Below are 17,099 nucleotides of genomic sequence, written 5' to 3'. Positions count from 1 at the left end.
CAAATACCATTTCTTATTCGATACACAATTCAACGATATTGATACATAATTCAGGCTATTTAATCATAACATAAATAATATTTTTTTATAAATAGACCCATCCACTTTCATTTTCAACGTACCAAATTTTGGAAAACAATCTATTTTAAGTAACAACATGAGTTGGTCTAAATATTTTGCCGTCATTTGATGAATTAAATTACGCTATATGTTCATTTATTACTATTAAGATATTTATGTTTATGTATATCATTTATTACTATTAAAATAAGTTATTTCAATAGTGGTCGGTCATTCTCTAATTGTAGTTTTCCTCCTTAAAAAAACTGCCTGCTTGCGGTTGGTTCTTGTGTTCTAATTCTAACATAATACTAATGTATATTTGATTTATCAGTTACATGATAGGCTTAAGATTGTTAAATACAGGCTGATTGATGCTGTCTGGATTTTTTCGTGAAGGTTTGGATAAATTTACATCAAGTGTTTTACTCCTAAAACTCTCTATATTTAAATCTATTTCTATATCTCTATAACTCATGAAGTAAACACATTAAAAATATATACAGGTGACAGGTCTTAGTCTTTTGTTAAATATAAGAAAACATATTTAGCAAGGTTTGTAACTTTTCCAAATCATAGGAATGGTTTTATTAACCAAAATTGTAAAATGAGAAATACCTTAGAGACAATTTATGTAATTTACTCTTTATATTATTTAAAGTAAAAAACATCATTGGTTTAACTCCACCGTTATCTCCTGGAAACCTTCTTGGTCCGGTCGAGGTCTTAAACTAGTAGTACTATTTTCCACTCCAATTCAACATTAAAAAGTCGACCCCCTTTTACCTCACTTGAATTTCCATTTTCATTTTTTCTAAACATCAGCAGCAGCAGCGATGGGCAATTGTTGCTCCGACGTTACCGATGGCAAGGCCGCCGTCGGCGGCTCTCCATATAATCCCGATGCTCCTGGTCCTAATGATGCCGTAGATGTTTTTCTCAAATCTCGTGGTTACCATGGCCTCTTTTCTCAGATCGAGGTACTCTCTCTCTCTCTCTCTCTCTCTCTCTCTCTCATATTTATTTTTCTAATTTCCGATCATTTTTAGGATGACTTTTCTGTTTGCTTACCTGTATTACTTGTTTTGCTTACGTCCAGTGGAGTGTGTAATATTTGACCTATCACGCGTAGTGTAATACATTGTAGAAATGTAGAGTGAAGGTGTTAAGTGTTAAGTGTTAGTTCTTAATTACTCGAGGTTTTTGATCGATGAATCCGTTGACTAGTTTGTTATGTTTCATGCTGGTTTTTGAAAAAGAGGTTCGGACTATGTGCAGGTTTAGATCGAGGGAGGTAATTTTCAGCCCAAAGATGAAGCTATGTCTGTTTTGGGTATTATAGTGTGTAGCAGCATGTAGTTGCTTCCTATAGAAAGGGGACAATGGGCTGGTTTTCAATTTTGATTTTGATGTATCTCCTGATTGTAGAATTTATAACAGCACTACTATTTTAAATTGTAAGCATCGTTTCTAAACAAGTGTTCTTTGATGTTCACTCGTAAGTAAGATAGACATATGGTTAATTATGATTATCAATGTATTGTTGTTATACCTGATAACCTACATATATGTCAAACTGATGTAATTAATTATCAAATTCTTGCAGCTGTCTTTGTCTGCTTCAAACTTGCGTGACATGGATATGTTTTCCAAGGTATGTTCTCATTATTTATGAACACCGATTTAAACATGACTTCATGTACTTATAAATCTATGCATTTTGAGTGAAATATTGATTTGTTTCTTGTTTTTTAGAAGCTGATAAACTTTCTTGCTCTCTAACAAATATATGATTTTATCTATAGAGTGATCCCATGGCAGTTATATATACAAAAGGAAATGATGGCTCATTACAAGAGATTGGTCGTACAGAAATTGTTCTAAATTCATTAAATCCACAGTGGATCACAAAACACACTGTTACCTATCATTTTGAAATGGTTCAAATGCTGTTGTAAGTTCTACTAGGTCAGATTTTCTATTTCATACATGTACATTGATTTTAAATTATATCTAAACAAAATGTCATCTTACATTACAGGTTCAGGGTATATGATGTTGATAGAAAACTCCATGGCCCACAAGTAAAGGTGTAATAAATTATATAATTCTATTATCTATTAACTTTTCTCAAACATTTGACACTCAAAGTTTTATGTTTGTTCTGCAGACACTTAAGTTGGATGAACAACAATTCCTGGGAGAGGCTACTTGTACATTATCCGAGGTATGAACTATGAACTATGAACAATCAATCTTTTTGCTTTTTTAGTTTCTTGGAAATATGATGAAACATCTATGTTGTATATAATTAAAACTGAAATCTGTAAGTTTTGATTTTAATAAAAGATTGATGTTATTTCTATGTAGATAGTCACCAAACCAAATTGGTTGTTGACCATGGATCTTGTGGATGTAATAGAGTCAACCAACACCTCACGTCCAAAAAACAAAGGGAAGCTCAATGTTCATGCAGAAGAAGTTTTTGTGTCCAAGACTACAACTGAGTTAACATTTAGGTGCTCAGATTTAAAGAATATGGATTTCTTCTCCAAAAGTGTATGTACTTCATTCCTTTTTTAATCATTATAATAGAGTAGACTTTCAATTTACTTATTTCATATTGTTTGTTTCAGGATACCTTTTTAGTAATTTCAAAATGTGTGGAGGGTGGGACTACTATTCCAGTTTACAAAACAGAAGTTCTGAAAAATAATTTAAACCCAATTTGGAAACCATTTCTTTTGTACACTTCACAAGTGGGTAGCAAGGTAATAAAATATGTTATCATTCAGTCTCATATATATGCAATATGGAGTCACTTTTTTTTTTATTACTTTTTAATTCTTTTATTTAAATCTATCCAGGACACTCCACTGAGTATTGAGTGCTTCAACTATAATAGTAACGGAAATCACAATCCACTTGGGTAGGAAATCGTTATATTTCTTTATTATTAATTAAAATCGTAATTTTTTTTTTTTTTTTAATATTTTGGGTCATTCAGCAAAGTCCAGAAGTCGCTTGCTGAGTTAGAAAAATTATCTTCTAGTGGTCAGGGAGTGCATATGTTTCCATCACTTGAGAAAGATAATCAGAAAAAGGTTTTAACCACTAATCCATGTATTTATATTTTATATGTTTTTAATTATTCATCTGACTCTATAGATATTATCATGTTTTGCTCTTACCTATTTATAATTTATAATATAATATATACACAGATACTGAAAAGTCAACTCTTTGTGGATAAGTTTTCTGAAAGGGTCCAACATACCTTCCTTGATTACTTGGCTGGTGGCTGTGAATTGAACTTCATGGTGGCTGTTGATTTTACAAGTATTTGTGCTCTTTTTCTACACATACAACTACGATTTTGTTGTCAAACAAACCTACTTACTTACCTCATGTTTTATATAATACTATATTTTTTTTTCTTCAGATTCTAATGGAAATCCACGTCAGCCAGATTCTTTGCATTATATCGATCATTCTGGACGTCCAAATGCATACCAAAAAGTGAGAAGCTACAATTTCTGTTATTTATAGGAAATATAATCACTTGTTAAACAAATAGAAATACAAATAGTAATGATGTTCCACTTGTTTTAGGCAATACTTGAAATTGGTGAAGTGCTTCACTTTTATGATTATGACAAGAAATTTCCTTTATGGGGTTTTGGAGCTCGCCCTTCTGATGGCCCAGTCTCTCATTGCTTCAACCTAAACGGAAGCAGTGTCAACTCAGAGGTGAACCTGAAACTTTTAATTTTTCTTATAAGGGCATTCACGTCTTTTTCTTTCTCACTAAGGAAAGATTTACAGCAATTCTCTTGTCCAATTTGTTGATGATGCTGCTAAGGTTTAACTGTTTTTTTTTTTTTTTTTATTATTATGGAAATTTTAGGTTGAAGGGATTGAAGGTATCATGACAGCATATAGACAGGCTCTTTTTAATGTTTCACTAGCGGGCCCCACCATATTTGGACCTGTGATAAAGGCTGCAGGACTGAGAGCTGGGCAGGCTTTGGCAGCTAATGAGAAGAAGTATTTTGTTCTATTAATCATCACGGTATTCACATACAATTTAACAATTTAACAATTTAACACAATGATAAATATGAAATGAAATACGTTTTCATTTGTTAACAAACAGGATGGAGTCATATCAGATCTCCAAGAAACGAAGGATGCCCTCGTAAAGGCGTCAGATCTTCCATTGTCCATCCTAATCATTGGGGTTGGTGGAGCTGATTTTACGGAGATGGAGGTAGTACAATTTTTTTATTTTTTTTTCTCATACCAAAGGGTAAAACTGTCATTTACTCTACTCACATTCCATGCAGATTTTAGATGCAGATAAAGGTGAAAGTCTCCAAAGCTCAACAGGCCGGCTTGCATCACGCGATATAGTTCAATTTGTTCCTTTCAGGGATGTTATACAAGGTAATAATAAGTCTTCCTTCAATCCTAAATCCTTCTCTTTTGTATGCACTTAAAGAAAATATATATATATATTTTTTTTATTTGAATATGGTAAAAAATAGTTGTGATTTATTTGTTATTTTGCAGGTGGAGAAGTGTCTGTTGCTCAATCCCTTTTAGCAGAATTACCCTCACAATTCTTAACCTACATGAGAAACCGTGATATTCTTCCTTGATACGTACATAACTTAATGAGTGCTTTCTGTCATTTCTGTCTTTGTACAGTTTCATTCCACGTCTTTTTTTTTTTTCTTTAATATTTTGAGGGCGTTGTGATATGAATGGACTTGGTGGATCCAATAAATGTAGTCATTAATTAAATCCATGTTTGTCACATGTATGATAATGTCGTTTCCACTTTGGTCACAATGTGTGTTTAGTTTGACCCCCCGAATCCGCTAGCAAAATGTAAAAAGTTATGGTTGAAATTCAATAGCCTTGTTTTTAAATGATATATGGGCATGAATGGTTGTGATTTGATTTTTTGGCAAAATGACTTCGGAGGATAATAATAAAGTATCGCTTTTGTATAATATGTTTAGTCGTTTTCTTACTTTTTGTCTACGATCTTCAATTAAACTTCTTGTAATAATAACTAGTATATAAATTATGTAACAAAATGATGACTTATACGGATTTTTAATTTTTAAAATGTGATTTAGCATTGCAAAATGCAAGAGTGAAGAGCCTGTTGAATACGAAAATCGTATTGTGTTTGGGTTGGCAGGTCGTGGGTTGACGGGTCAAAATATACCAATCCAAACACGACCCATTTAACTATACAGGTCACAGGTTGGCGGGTTCGTGTGTCAGATTTGGGTTCATATGTCCGTGGGTTGGATCACAACAAATCGATTGTTTATTGCAGTGTGCGTTCGTCGTTCACGTTCAGACGTCGACGTCGTTCGATAATGATTCAATCATTCATGTCGCCGTTATTCGTGAGTTCTTTTTGTCGTTCATCACAGAGGGGAGAGCGAGAGAGGGCATATTCAATTCTATTTGTGAGATACTGAGATTATTTAGGGCAAACGCTAAATGTCAAATGGTCAAATAGTCAATGGTATCGGCCATCGGGTATCCTCTCCTAATATAAAGTATAAATTATATAGTGTATAATATTTAATACATTTAAAAAAATATATAATTTTTTATTACAATTTAAACGGGTTGGCGGGTCAACCTATATATTTTTTGATAAACTCATATATGATCTGTTTAATAAACATGTTGACGGTTGAAAAACTTAACCCAAACCTGTTTATTTCGTGTCATGCCGTAGGCCGCGTCGAAAATTGTCAAGGCATAATTGAATATTTGCAAGAAGTGGGCTTACTTTAGGGATGGCAAAAAAACCCGACACCGACGGTGAAAACCGAAAACCGAAGTCTTTGGGTCGGTTTTGGGGATTTCTTATCGGGTTTGGGGCGGTTTCAGGGGCTGAAATTGGGGAATTTATTGGGTTCGGGGATGGGGATGGGGGAGGGACAACCGATCCGGCCCGGCCCGATATATATATATATATATATATATATATATATATATATATATATATATATATATATATATATAATATTTTACTTTAATATAATAAATTAATGATATAATAGAAGCGTATGTGTCTATCCGAATTCCTCCCAATACACAGGACTTCTGTAAAATATTTTATACTTTGTGAAACTCTATACGACCATCGGTATCCCTCTCTCAATAGTTATTCCCTGTCTTTTTTCTCCCAAGCTTCAATCGACATTAGCGATTTGGCGTTAGAGTTAATAGCGATCAGCATTCAGCTATAATCGAGTATTGAAGCCCGACGTCCACAGTCCACTGCAGTGTTGCTCCATTCCGGTCGCCCCCTGTTCTCAGTTTCGATTGCTTTTATCCGATATTCTAATTACAAGGTAAATATTTTCACGATTTCTTCCTGCTTTCTAATCACTTATCGATTCTCTTGACATATTATTTGCTTATCATAAAAAATCTTTAATAAATTTGAAACGATGTGGGACCTTTTTTAGCTTATTATGATTGAGAATGGAAACTAGGAATAATTATACATCATACCTTGTAGTTACAGATTTTTATGGGGTTTTTATTTGAAACGTGTTATGAAAATATGGAAAGAAATATAGCCTTTATGCTTACCTGGTCATTATGTAAGATTTATTAAACATATGTATCCTAAATTATATCTTCATGACGTTGGAGGCATTGATGTGTGCTCAAAGTTGGCTCTTGAATGAAATACGAGGTACGCCATATTTAATTTTAGGTATTAAAAATTCCTTGTTAGCTTATGGATTTAAATTGTATTGATATATTTTTGTATTTTTTATTCATAGAAACTTGTTCGGGTGAGTCAGAAGCTTATTGTCGCACTGTTGAGTATGATTATGATGTAGAAGAGGTAAATAAACTTAATAATAACATTACCGACTTATTGTGATTTTCTTGGTTAAGGTCTCTACTTATTACTAAATTGTTTACTCTACTAATAGACGTTTTGATATTTTGCAGGAAAACAAAGAAAGTGAGATTTAGAATTGGCCAGTTTGGAACTTTTGATTTGAGAAATTGAGTTGGTAATTTGTGTCCTCAACTTGTTGTTTGAGTCATTTAGTATTTATTATGTAAGGGTGATGCTTTTTGAGACATTGGTATTGTGGTTTAATCATGTAATCGTACCTTTTTTTTTGGCTTTGATGGTGTTTGAAACATATAATATTTATCCAGTTTGTTGTTATTTTTTATAATGTTTGAGATTTTTATGCTATAGTTTGGCTTAAACAATCATTTTAAAAAATTCAGTTTTAGTTTATTATGGGTCTAATATGTTGAATATAATCAAAGAAAAATATTTAACAACCTAACAGAATTATCTACCCTTATCGGGTTCCCCAATGGTGATTGGGTAAAACGAAATACCCGATGGGGATCACCGTTAAGGTCCCCGACGGGGATCGGGACAGTTTTGGGGAGTAAAAAGCTTATTGGTTTTGGGGATGGGGATACTAGAAACCGGACCGAACCCGCCCCGTTGCCATCCCTAGCTTACTTGACATGTTTGAAACTTGACAGACTTCGAAATGAGTCGGTTTGTATTAATCCACGCATTATTTAATTTCTTGTTAATTTTTTAATGTAATTACAACCAAAAAAGTTATTACATAATAATTTGTTAAGTCTTGACGATTAGAGGTGGCAATACAGGGGTTTCAGTTTCACTTTCATCATTAGGTATCTATATTCTATAATCTATGGGTATACATATTTAGAGTTGTTTTTTTTTTCAATAAGCAAAAATGAAATGGTTAAATCTTTAAGTCAACCAACTCAAGTCTTGCACTAATTTTGTTTGAATTTATCATAATAAATTGGTAGGAAGCAGAAACAGTCAAGTCTATTCTTAGTGGTACTAAGAAATTACTTGAAAGCCGACAAAAATAACTTAGCTTTAACCATATCTAAACCAGAGGGATCTGGACCATTTCATTAGCCTTTTTTTTTTTTTTTTTTTAAATAATAATAATAATAATAATAATAATAATAATAATAATAAATGATAAATTAGAATTTTTGGTTCGCTAATACAAGAAAGTTGTTCCTTTGTAAAGGTTAAATGTTACAAAACTTGAATGTTCGCCCAAAATTGTTATTCGTGCCCATCGTTATATTATAAATCGTATCTTTGCAATTGCTTATTTAAAATAATTTATATTTTATTTCATAAAAATATTTATTAGTCTGAGATATCAAAATGAGGTTTTAAAAAATGTTTGATTAGCTTATATTGTATTAAAACGTAATAAGTTAATAAAAACAATGTATAAACATGTAAATGATAAAAAAAAAAAAAAAAAACAGATAAAATGGTAAATTGATATGCACATCGTTCATGATGAAAATAAAAAACGAGTTTGCAATTCATATGAATTTTAAGGGTTAAAACATGGGTAAATATGTAAATTAGTTTCCACATATCATAACCAAGTTAAAATAAAATAGCTTGTCAAAAAAGCAATTCTTTATTTTTATTTTTATTATATATATATATATATATATATATATATATATATATATATATATATATATATGTTTAGATTCTATGGAAAACAAGAAACCCTAAAAATCATAAAAATGCATAAAAAAATATTTAGACATCACAAATCTTTTTTTATTTTATTTTATTTTTTATTTTCTATTATGATTTTTCGTAGCTTTTTATGTATTTTCGCTGAAATTTTTTTGATAAAAAACAAAAAAAAATTGATTTTTTCAGCGAATTTCTAAAAAAACCTGTGATTTTTTGTTATATAAATTCAAAAAACAAAAGATTTGTGATGTCTAAGTATTTTTTTTTATGTATTTTTATGATTTTTAGGGTTTTTCTGTTATATATATATATATATATATATATATATATATATATATATATATATATATATATATATATATATATATATATTAATGCACAAAAGGTTTAGCAATAGTAAAGTTTTGGGTTTTTGCCATAATTTTTTACTCACTTTCACACTTTTGGATCTGCAGTCTATTTTTATACTTTTACCTCCTATTTTTATACTTTTACCTCCTATAGACCGGATGAATCATAACTCTTGCCAATGTCTTCCACATGTCTTCCACCATCTTCGTTGCATTCTCTAAAAGGTGAATATGCTTCTTCCCCAAGATTTACCGAATTCAATGTCCTCCTCCGCTAGTATCTTCGTCAATTACCACCACCAACCGATTCTCCTTTCTCTTATCTCAACCCATAAATCGATTGAAGGAATGGTTGGTACCACTACCAAAAGGTTCTGTACGAAAGTATTGCTTCACAATAATCACATCGATTATTTGTCCCTGAGGCAATGATCGAGGTTTGAGGGTTTTTTAGATGGTATGGGCGAATGGAATTTATCGGCTTTCTTCATCTCCAATATTTAGATTCAGATGATGTTGCATTGTCACTACTCGACCAACCTGCTTTTCGAAACATGAAGTTTATTGAATTTCTTCATCTCTATTTAGATGATATTAGTACGTTGTCACTACTCCACTAACCTGTTTTCGGAGGTATCTCTTCCCACTTTCTTTACATTCGTATGTGTAACATCCTGTTTCGAAAGTTTCTTATTTCATGATTATAGACAATAAATGGATCAAGTAAAGACCTTGGGCTTCAATGGAATATGGTTTAGACCTTATTGGATGATGATAATGTTGGATAAGTGATTAAAGCCATGGTTTGTGTCTTGGAGTCAAAGGGTAAAATGAGAAAAGTGATGTTTCAGACTTCTTTCATGAATTAAGGATTTTTGTTCGGTGTGTTTTAATTCAAAAGTAATTAGATAGGCTATGGGGCTCGTTGATCCCTTTCCGTTCATATAAAGAACCCTGAAAACGGAGTTGAAATGAAGAAGTTATGACTGTTTGAAGTTGGAGTGAATTGGGTGAAAACCAGTTCTCAAGAGGTGAGAATATATTCTCACAATATGAGAACTGCATAGCCCAAAAGCCCACAGATTTTTTGGGTTTTCAAGGTATTTAAAGGTAAGGATTCATGTTTTAGGGTATTTTCTTAGCCTCCAACATATCTAAAACCTCTTGGGAGAAACCCTAGCCTCCATTTTCAAGATTTGAGCCTCCATTCTCTTCTCTCATCAATTTTTAGAGTTTTTGGTGGTTTTGGAGCAATGTTTTCATGTAATATTGATCCTTGAAGCTTGACAATTGAAGATCTCAACTTTCATCTACCTTCTAGACATTTGTAAGTTATAAAGTTGCAAGCTTTATTGAATTTCATCTTTGGATCTAAGTGTATTTGTTGTTTTGTTCCATTTTAATGAGTTTTGAGTGAAAGTCAGGAATAAAGTTTGTAACTTTATTACTCTCCAAGGTCCCAAGAACATTGTATTTTTCAGATATGGACTCCAACATCCTTTTGATTAGTTTAGAATGTTTTCTTGGACCACATGGACTAGGAAAGTTTTGATCTTTTTCCTTCCCTTTCAGCAATGTAAGTTATTTTGGTCATTTAGGCCATTTTGGTGTATCAAAGTTTAGATCTTGAAAGATTGATACATTATTATGGATAAAGTTGGAAACTTTATTCATCTAAACATTATGTTGATTCAAATCTAAAGGTTGGAGACTTGGACTTAATGGATTTAGCTGAGAAATATGCATTCTTGGCTCCTTTGAGACCTTAAAGACTAGATCTTGGTTGTTTGGATCATCCTAATGGATAAAGTTGGAAAATTGATCCATTATGAAGTTATTTTGGAGCTAGATCTAAGGTTATAGGCCTTGGTCTGAAGAGATTAAGCACTTAATGAAGATATTGGCAATTTAACCTAAAAGTCACGATGTGACATAGGATGTGTCACAACGTGACAGTGCCCAGAATCATGATTGTGTTTGTCATCATATTCTCACAACGTGACCAAGGAATGGTCACGACGTGGCACTGAGTTTGTCTAAGCTGACTGTTGTCCTTGTGGACTTTGACTGTTGACTTTTGACCAATTTGAATTTTGGTCAAACTTAGGTAGAATTGAGTATTTGACTAAGAATTGGTCTCAATTTGGTTTTAGGAAATTTGGATTGGCTGTTCTGATGCTGATGCATCTGTTGGGTAGTTCAGGTGTGTTTTCTCACTATACTTGCCTGTTTGGTAGTATATACGTGCTGACCAACTGGATCTTATTTTCAGTTACTATGATATGTGTTACTATTTGTACTGAGACTTTGGGTAGACTCCAGGGTTGCTGATAAGCCACAGGGTGTGTTGTTCGCCCATTAAGACTTTGGGTAGTCTCCAGGGTTGTTGATAACCCACATGGCGTGCTGTTTGCTCATTGAGACTTTAGGTAGTCTCCAAGGTTGCTGATAACCCATAATTATTTATTTGTGTTGTGTTGTATGTGGTATTTTTGGGGAACTCACTAAGCTTTGTGCTTACAGTTGTGGATTAAATATTTTGTAGGTACTTATTGAATTGCGAAGACGAAACTGTACACACATCAACAAATTATGATTTGAGATTCCACATCATCTTTTTATTAACTCTGATTCCTGAATAATGGTTTATGAATTAATGGTTGTAACTTTACTAAAAATGGATGTTATATTATTATTAAAAATAGAAAATATAGCCCTGGTTTTTGGAATGTTTCAAGTTGGTATTAGAGCCCTGGTTTGAGGGATTTGGATGACCAGTCGTGAGATTCCATACTCAAACTATGGAGCTGATGATTTTTCTAAACATTTTTGGAAAATTTTCATTTCAAGAGAAGAAAAGGGAAGATGCGATGTGTATAGTTGGTATATGTGTTATAATATGATGTGTATGCTACAAGATAGGCTAAGGATCTGTTAGATTAGATGTCTAAGCCAATACCTATATTGGTATATACTTGAATTATTAACAAAGTCCTTTTGGGTTGCTCTCAAACTTAGTAATTAAATATGACGACTTTTAGAAAGAGAAAAATTTATTGATTTATTGTATGATTAATAAATAGCAATAAATGGAATTATTAATAAGTTATGAGAATAATATATATATATATATATATATATATATATATATATATGTGTGTGTGTGTGTGTGTGTGTGTGTCCACGACTATAGATTGTACTATTAAAGGATTTTAGTTCTAATAATTATTACTTATGTGTATCCTAAATTTACAAGCGTTACACCAACGAAGATGGGAGGTCCTGGATGCCTAACGGTTTCGTGTGAAATTGGAAATGCCATGAAGACATTTGCTTTAGCCGAATATGGAACTACCATAAATTTGATGACTTATTCTTTTTATCAAAAGCTTGACCTTTCGAAATCGAAGACCACAAGAATGACAATCCTTATGGCTCGTCACTCGGTTACTTATCATCGAGGCATAGTTGAAGAGTTCTTGGTTAAAATTGGAAAATTTGTTTTTCCAATTGATTTTATGGTCATAGATATGAAAGAGGATGAAGATGTACCAATTATTCTTGGATGCCCACTACTCAACACTGCAAAATCCTTGGCAAATATTTAAGAGTCAAAGCTTAGCTTGCGAGTGGGGAAGGAGGCGATTACATTTAGGGTTGATGAAAAAATCAAGAACTCGAAGGCACAAGATGAAGTATTCCTTATAGATGGGGTAAATGAAGAAAATGAGATTGAAGAATTGGAAAAATTAATGACAGAAGAAGTACAAACAAGAGAAAAGACAAAACCAAAGGAAGAAGTCAAGCTTACTAAGCCAAGGGCCTCAACTCAAATGGTTTTTGAAGTCTTTGCCTTTACCACACCAAAAGCTCAAGTTAAGGAAGAACATAAAAATGAAGAACTTAGTCCAAGTGACGAAGAAGAGGATCAAGATAGCAAGAATACCAAGCTTGATAAAATGGAAGTGGACAAGAAGGAACCTGATGAAGATAAAAAGAAGAGCACCATAGCTAAAAAATCTCAAGGAGTCAAGAAAAAACATGATACATGTGACAAACCAATAAAGAAAGAGAATTCAAAGAAGGCTTATAAAAGACGAGTTGCGGCTTATAATAGGAAAAACCTTGAGATGAAGGAGAACATAAAGATTCTGCTCCTAACCGGCACAACGTAGAGCATAAAGGAGTCTGGCTCACGACTCCATCAAAAGAAGCGCTTCTCGGGAGGCAACCCGAGCTCGATTTGTATTTTCTTTTCATTTTTATTTTAGTTTTATTTGTTTTTCTTTTGTTGTTACTTTTTAGGATTAATCATTATTTTATCTTGTATTAAAATGAAGTGTGGGATCACAAAGTAAGTGGTAAAATTTTTGGAAAAGAAAACAAATGGATATTAGACATTTTTTGGTACCCACGACGTGACCGTTCATTGCCACAACATGGAGAACAAAAAAGGCCTGATCACATTTTTGATATGTGCATATTTATTCATATATTTCATGCATATTTTTAATACTTTTAGCTACAATTATCATTATTTTGGGACATAAGGTACTTATCATGTTTGAAATATGTTTTGTAGTAGCAAAGACATGCTTGGGATGTAAACGAAGCAAACGAGAAGCTAGAAGCAGGAAAGAGTGGGCTAAGATGTTTAAAGGCAAAAGAAGACCAAATTCCTGAAGCCCACGATGCGGCTACTCTCTACCATGTCGTGGTGGTTCGAAGATTCACAACTAATGAGCTAACTTGGAGAATGCATGATTTAATAAAAGACCATGACGTGACACCTATTCACCATGTCGTGGTGGTCAGATTTAAGGAAACTATATATACTGAGACATTAGGTCAAATTAAAGGACAGAAGGCCGATTTTCTAAGAGGGGTTGGGACTAAAACCCTTTGGAAAACCTAAGGAAGATTAGAAATCAATTGGAGCTCAAGAGTTGAAAAGATTTAGAAGAAATCTACATAGATCTATTTGGTTTGCTAAGCATTATTCATGTCTAGTCTAAATTTCATTGATTTAGTGTGTTTTCTTATTATGATGAGAGTCTAAAAACCTTATACTTCTGTTTGGTGAAGATGAACCTGATCCTTATGTATTGATTTCGACTTATGGATGACTTATGTTGATTTTAATTGTGTTTGATAATTAAAATCCTAGCATGTTGAAGTTCTACTCTATATTGCTTATTAATCAAGTTCTGTGTGATAGATGATCATTCTAGTTGCATGAATTTGTTACCTAATTGTTTATGTTCATTAAATAATTAGATCTAAGATTAATCACATCTTAGATTAGGTAATAAAAGCTAGTAACTTTAACTGTGTTAGAGAGCATAATTAATCTTAATTTGTTTTTGGATGCTTAACTTGTTCATAGTAAAATAACTATTCGATTTATCATTCATAGTCCAATTTGTGCTTATATCAATTTTGTGTTTAATTTATGCTTGGTCATTGCATGGTAATTCAAAAATTGGTATATTTAGGTATTTGATCATAATAACTAATTAATGAATTGGTAATTAACAGAATCCGTCCACTAGAAATAAACCATAGGAAAAGGCGAAATCGGATATGAACAGAAGTACTCTTTAAATCTTGAAGTAAATTCATTTTATTTGCTTGCTTAGTTGTTAATTTGGTAGTAATTTGAATTAAGTTCTTCTGATCTTGCAAAATCAGTAAAACCCCCACTTTAAGTTTGTTTTCTTAGTTTAATTAAAAGTAGTTATTTTATTAATTAAATTATGTTCCTTGTGTTCGACATCCGACTTACCTAAGCTATTCTATAAACCAACTAGGTACACTACCTATAGGTGCATAAATTAATTAATTTAATAAGGTTATAAATTTAAAACTAGTAGGTACTTCTGCACCGCATCAATTTTCAACTTAATTTCTCATGACGTGAGCCTTACAAACTCACGAAGTAAATAACGAGGGGACCAATACCTTTTCTACCTTAAACAAAACCCATTTGACTATTAATTTCTCAAACACTTGCGACGTGAGAAGCGAAGAAACTCTCTCTTGGCCCCCCACTTCGACTTCTACTACAAGTGTTTATTTCTTCCACTTTTCGTTCGTAATCAATATCACCGATATTATTTTTTCGTTCATAATCACTTCGATTTCTGCTGCAAGTGTTTATTTCTTCCACCCCTGACATTGTATCGAAGTCACAACGCGAGCTTTGAGCCTCACAACGTGAATACCGAGCAACATAATTATATTGTTTTCGGTTCAACTTAAATTTTGTGGTTGTTTTTGGTTTTGTTTGTTTATTGTTTTGTAGAATTCATGGGTCCAAGGAAAGCTACTCAACAGCTACGAGGAGACTTATCCAACCTTCACCCATTTTACAAATTTCCAAATGACCTTTCACGTGAGATTTTGAACAACTACACCTACCGATTAGGGTGGTTACACAACAAAGATCTTGCTATTTCACCAACCATTGATTGGGCTAAGTTGAATAAAGTTGTAATTTTGGAGAGACTAAACTCGTATCTTACAAAGTTGTTTGTGGGAAATGGCGTTTCCATTACTTGAAATGGTTGGAGGAACTTATTTTCCATCAAGGAGCCGGTTTACAAGGAGCTATGTGTCGAATTCTTCGCTAGCGTGTCTTTTGAAGGAAATATAGTGGATCCTCAGTACACTAGTATTCCGACTTGGAGGTCAATATCGGGAATGCAGTCTGGTTGACTTGGCATGGAGGATGGTGGTTTGTATGAGCAACATGAAGCCATGTCACCTCAATTTGATATATTTTTGCGATCGGCTGCACGAGATTTTTCTGAGGGGGTCGATAATTATGCATGCTTGTGGCATTGTTGTCTTGGGTACATAAACATGAAACGTGTCACCCAAATCCAAAAGGATGGAGTGCTGGAATCATTTGACTTAAGGTCGAATGATGAATATGAATTATGTCTATTGGGAAAGATGACAAAATCACCTTTCGGATGATGAATATGAATCATGTCTATTGGGAAAGATGACAAAGTCACCTTTCACTGGAACATGTGAAAGAGGTGAAAGATTGTTAGACCTTATCCATATAGATGTGTGTGGTCCTTTCAGATCCGCCACAAGGGATGTTAATCGCTACTACGTGACATTTACTGATGATTATAACAGATATGAGTATATCTACTTAATCAAACATAAATTTGAAACCTTTGAATAGTTCAAAGAATTTCAACATGAAGTAGAGAATTAGTTGAACAGGAGTAAAGATGCTCCGATCTGATATAGGTGGAGAATATATTAATATCGAGTTCCACGACTATCTAAAGGAATGTGGAATCGTTTCACAAATGAATCATCCCAGAACACCACAACTTAATGGTGTGGCTGAGAAGCGTAATCGAATCTTACTTGATATGGTTCGTTCCATGATGAGTTGATCTTTTCTTCCTATATCTTTCAGTGGGTATGCCTTAGAGACAGCCGCCCATATCTTGAATCTTATTCCCACAAAGAAGGTTGCCAAAACACCTCATGATATGTGGACAAGGAAAGCTCCCTGGCTCGCACATATCAAGGTCTGGGGTTGTGAGTCTCTCGTAGTAGTCCCAACCATTCAAGAGCCAATGGAACTATTATGTGATAATGAATGTGCGGTTGATTTGACCAAAGAACTAAAAGACCATGGGAGGTCCTAGCACATCAACATGAAATACCATTACATTAGACATAGGGTTAAAGATGCACATCTACTGGTGAAATAAGTATCATAAGAAGATAATCTTGCATATACTTTTACGAAAGGGTCAAGCACAACCAACATGCAAGGAGCATTGGCTTGAGAGATGATATTAGTTTTAATAGTTAATTGACAGGTTGAAACTTTGTAACAAAATAAATATAATTGATTTTGGTGATTAAATAATAGAGAATTATTTATGAGTTTGTATACTACCTTCTTCAATTATTTATTCTTGTGTTTCATTTTGTATGTTTACTTCTAAAGTAATTTTAATTATTCAAAATTCCACAGTCGCTCATGTTTTTGGAAGTAAGTAGTGAATTAAGACTGTCATGAATTGATTGTAGATTGTCCATACTAATTGGACATTACATAGGGATTACTA

The 17,099-nt window shown here is 33.0% G+C and overlaps 1 protein-coding gene across 4 annotated transcripts; it reads left to right on the top strand.

The window, feature by feature from the left end:
* The first annotated feature begins 778 nt into the window (after positions 1-778).
* Positions 779-4,994, top strand: LOC111896704 (protein BONZAI 1). Of its 4 annotated transcripts, XM_042900094.2 has the most exons (17): positions 919-1,040; positions 1,339-1,354; positions 1,667-1,714; positions 1,866-2,014; positions 2,102-2,150; positions 2,231-2,287; positions 2,431-2,619; positions 2,697-2,831; positions 2,928-2,989; positions 3,068-3,164; positions 3,285-3,399; positions 3,503-3,579; positions 3,673-3,810; positions 3,968-4,132; positions 4,217-4,330; positions 4,407-4,506; positions 4,633-4,994. In XM_042900094.2, the coding sequence occupies exons 1-17, from the start codon at positions 991-993 to the stop codon at positions 4,719-4,721; spliced, it is 1,650 nt and encodes a 549-aa protein (XP_042756028.1). In that variant the 5' UTR covers positions 919-990; the 3' UTR covers positions 4,722-4,994. The 4 variants fall into 4 exon arrangements, with proteins under 4 accessions (XP_023748449.1, XP_042756028.1, XP_042756029.1 ...); XM_023892681.2 differs by lacking the exon at positions 1,339-1,354 and having other exon boundaries at positions 779-1,040; XM_042900095.2 differs by lacking the exons at positions 919-1,040; positions 1,339-1,354 and adding an exon at positions 1,366-1,517.
* Positions 4,995-17,099: the final 12,105 nt, after the last annotated feature.

This window comes from Lactuca sativa, chromosome 1 (genome assembly GCF_002870075.4).
Source record: "Lactuca sativa cultivar Salinas chromosome 1, Lsat_Salinas_v11, whole genome shotgun sequence".
Classification (NCBI taxonomy): Eukaryota; Viridiplantae; Streptophyta; class Magnoliopsida; order Asterales; family Asteraceae; genus Lactuca; species Lactuca sativa.
The sequence above is the reverse complement of the archived record's forward strand: the minus strand, read 5'-3'. Positions and strand labels throughout refer to the sequence as shown.

What these genes read in the sequence shown, in the direction of transcription:
- LOC111896704 (XM_023892681.2), top strand. Translation starts at nt 897, where the DNA reads ATGGGCAATTGTTGCTCCGACGTTACCGATGGCAAGGCCGCCGTCGGC. An exon ending in ACATGGATATGTTTTCCAAG is followed by an intron (nt 1,715 to 1,865) that starts GTATGTTCTCAT and finishes TTTTATCTATAG; the next exon opens with AGTGATCCCATGGCAGTTAT. An exon ending in TTTCAGGGATGTTATACAAG is followed by an intron (nt 4,507 to 4,632) that starts GTAATAATAAGT and finishes GTTATTTTGCAG; the next exon opens with GTGGAGAAGTGTCTGTTGCT.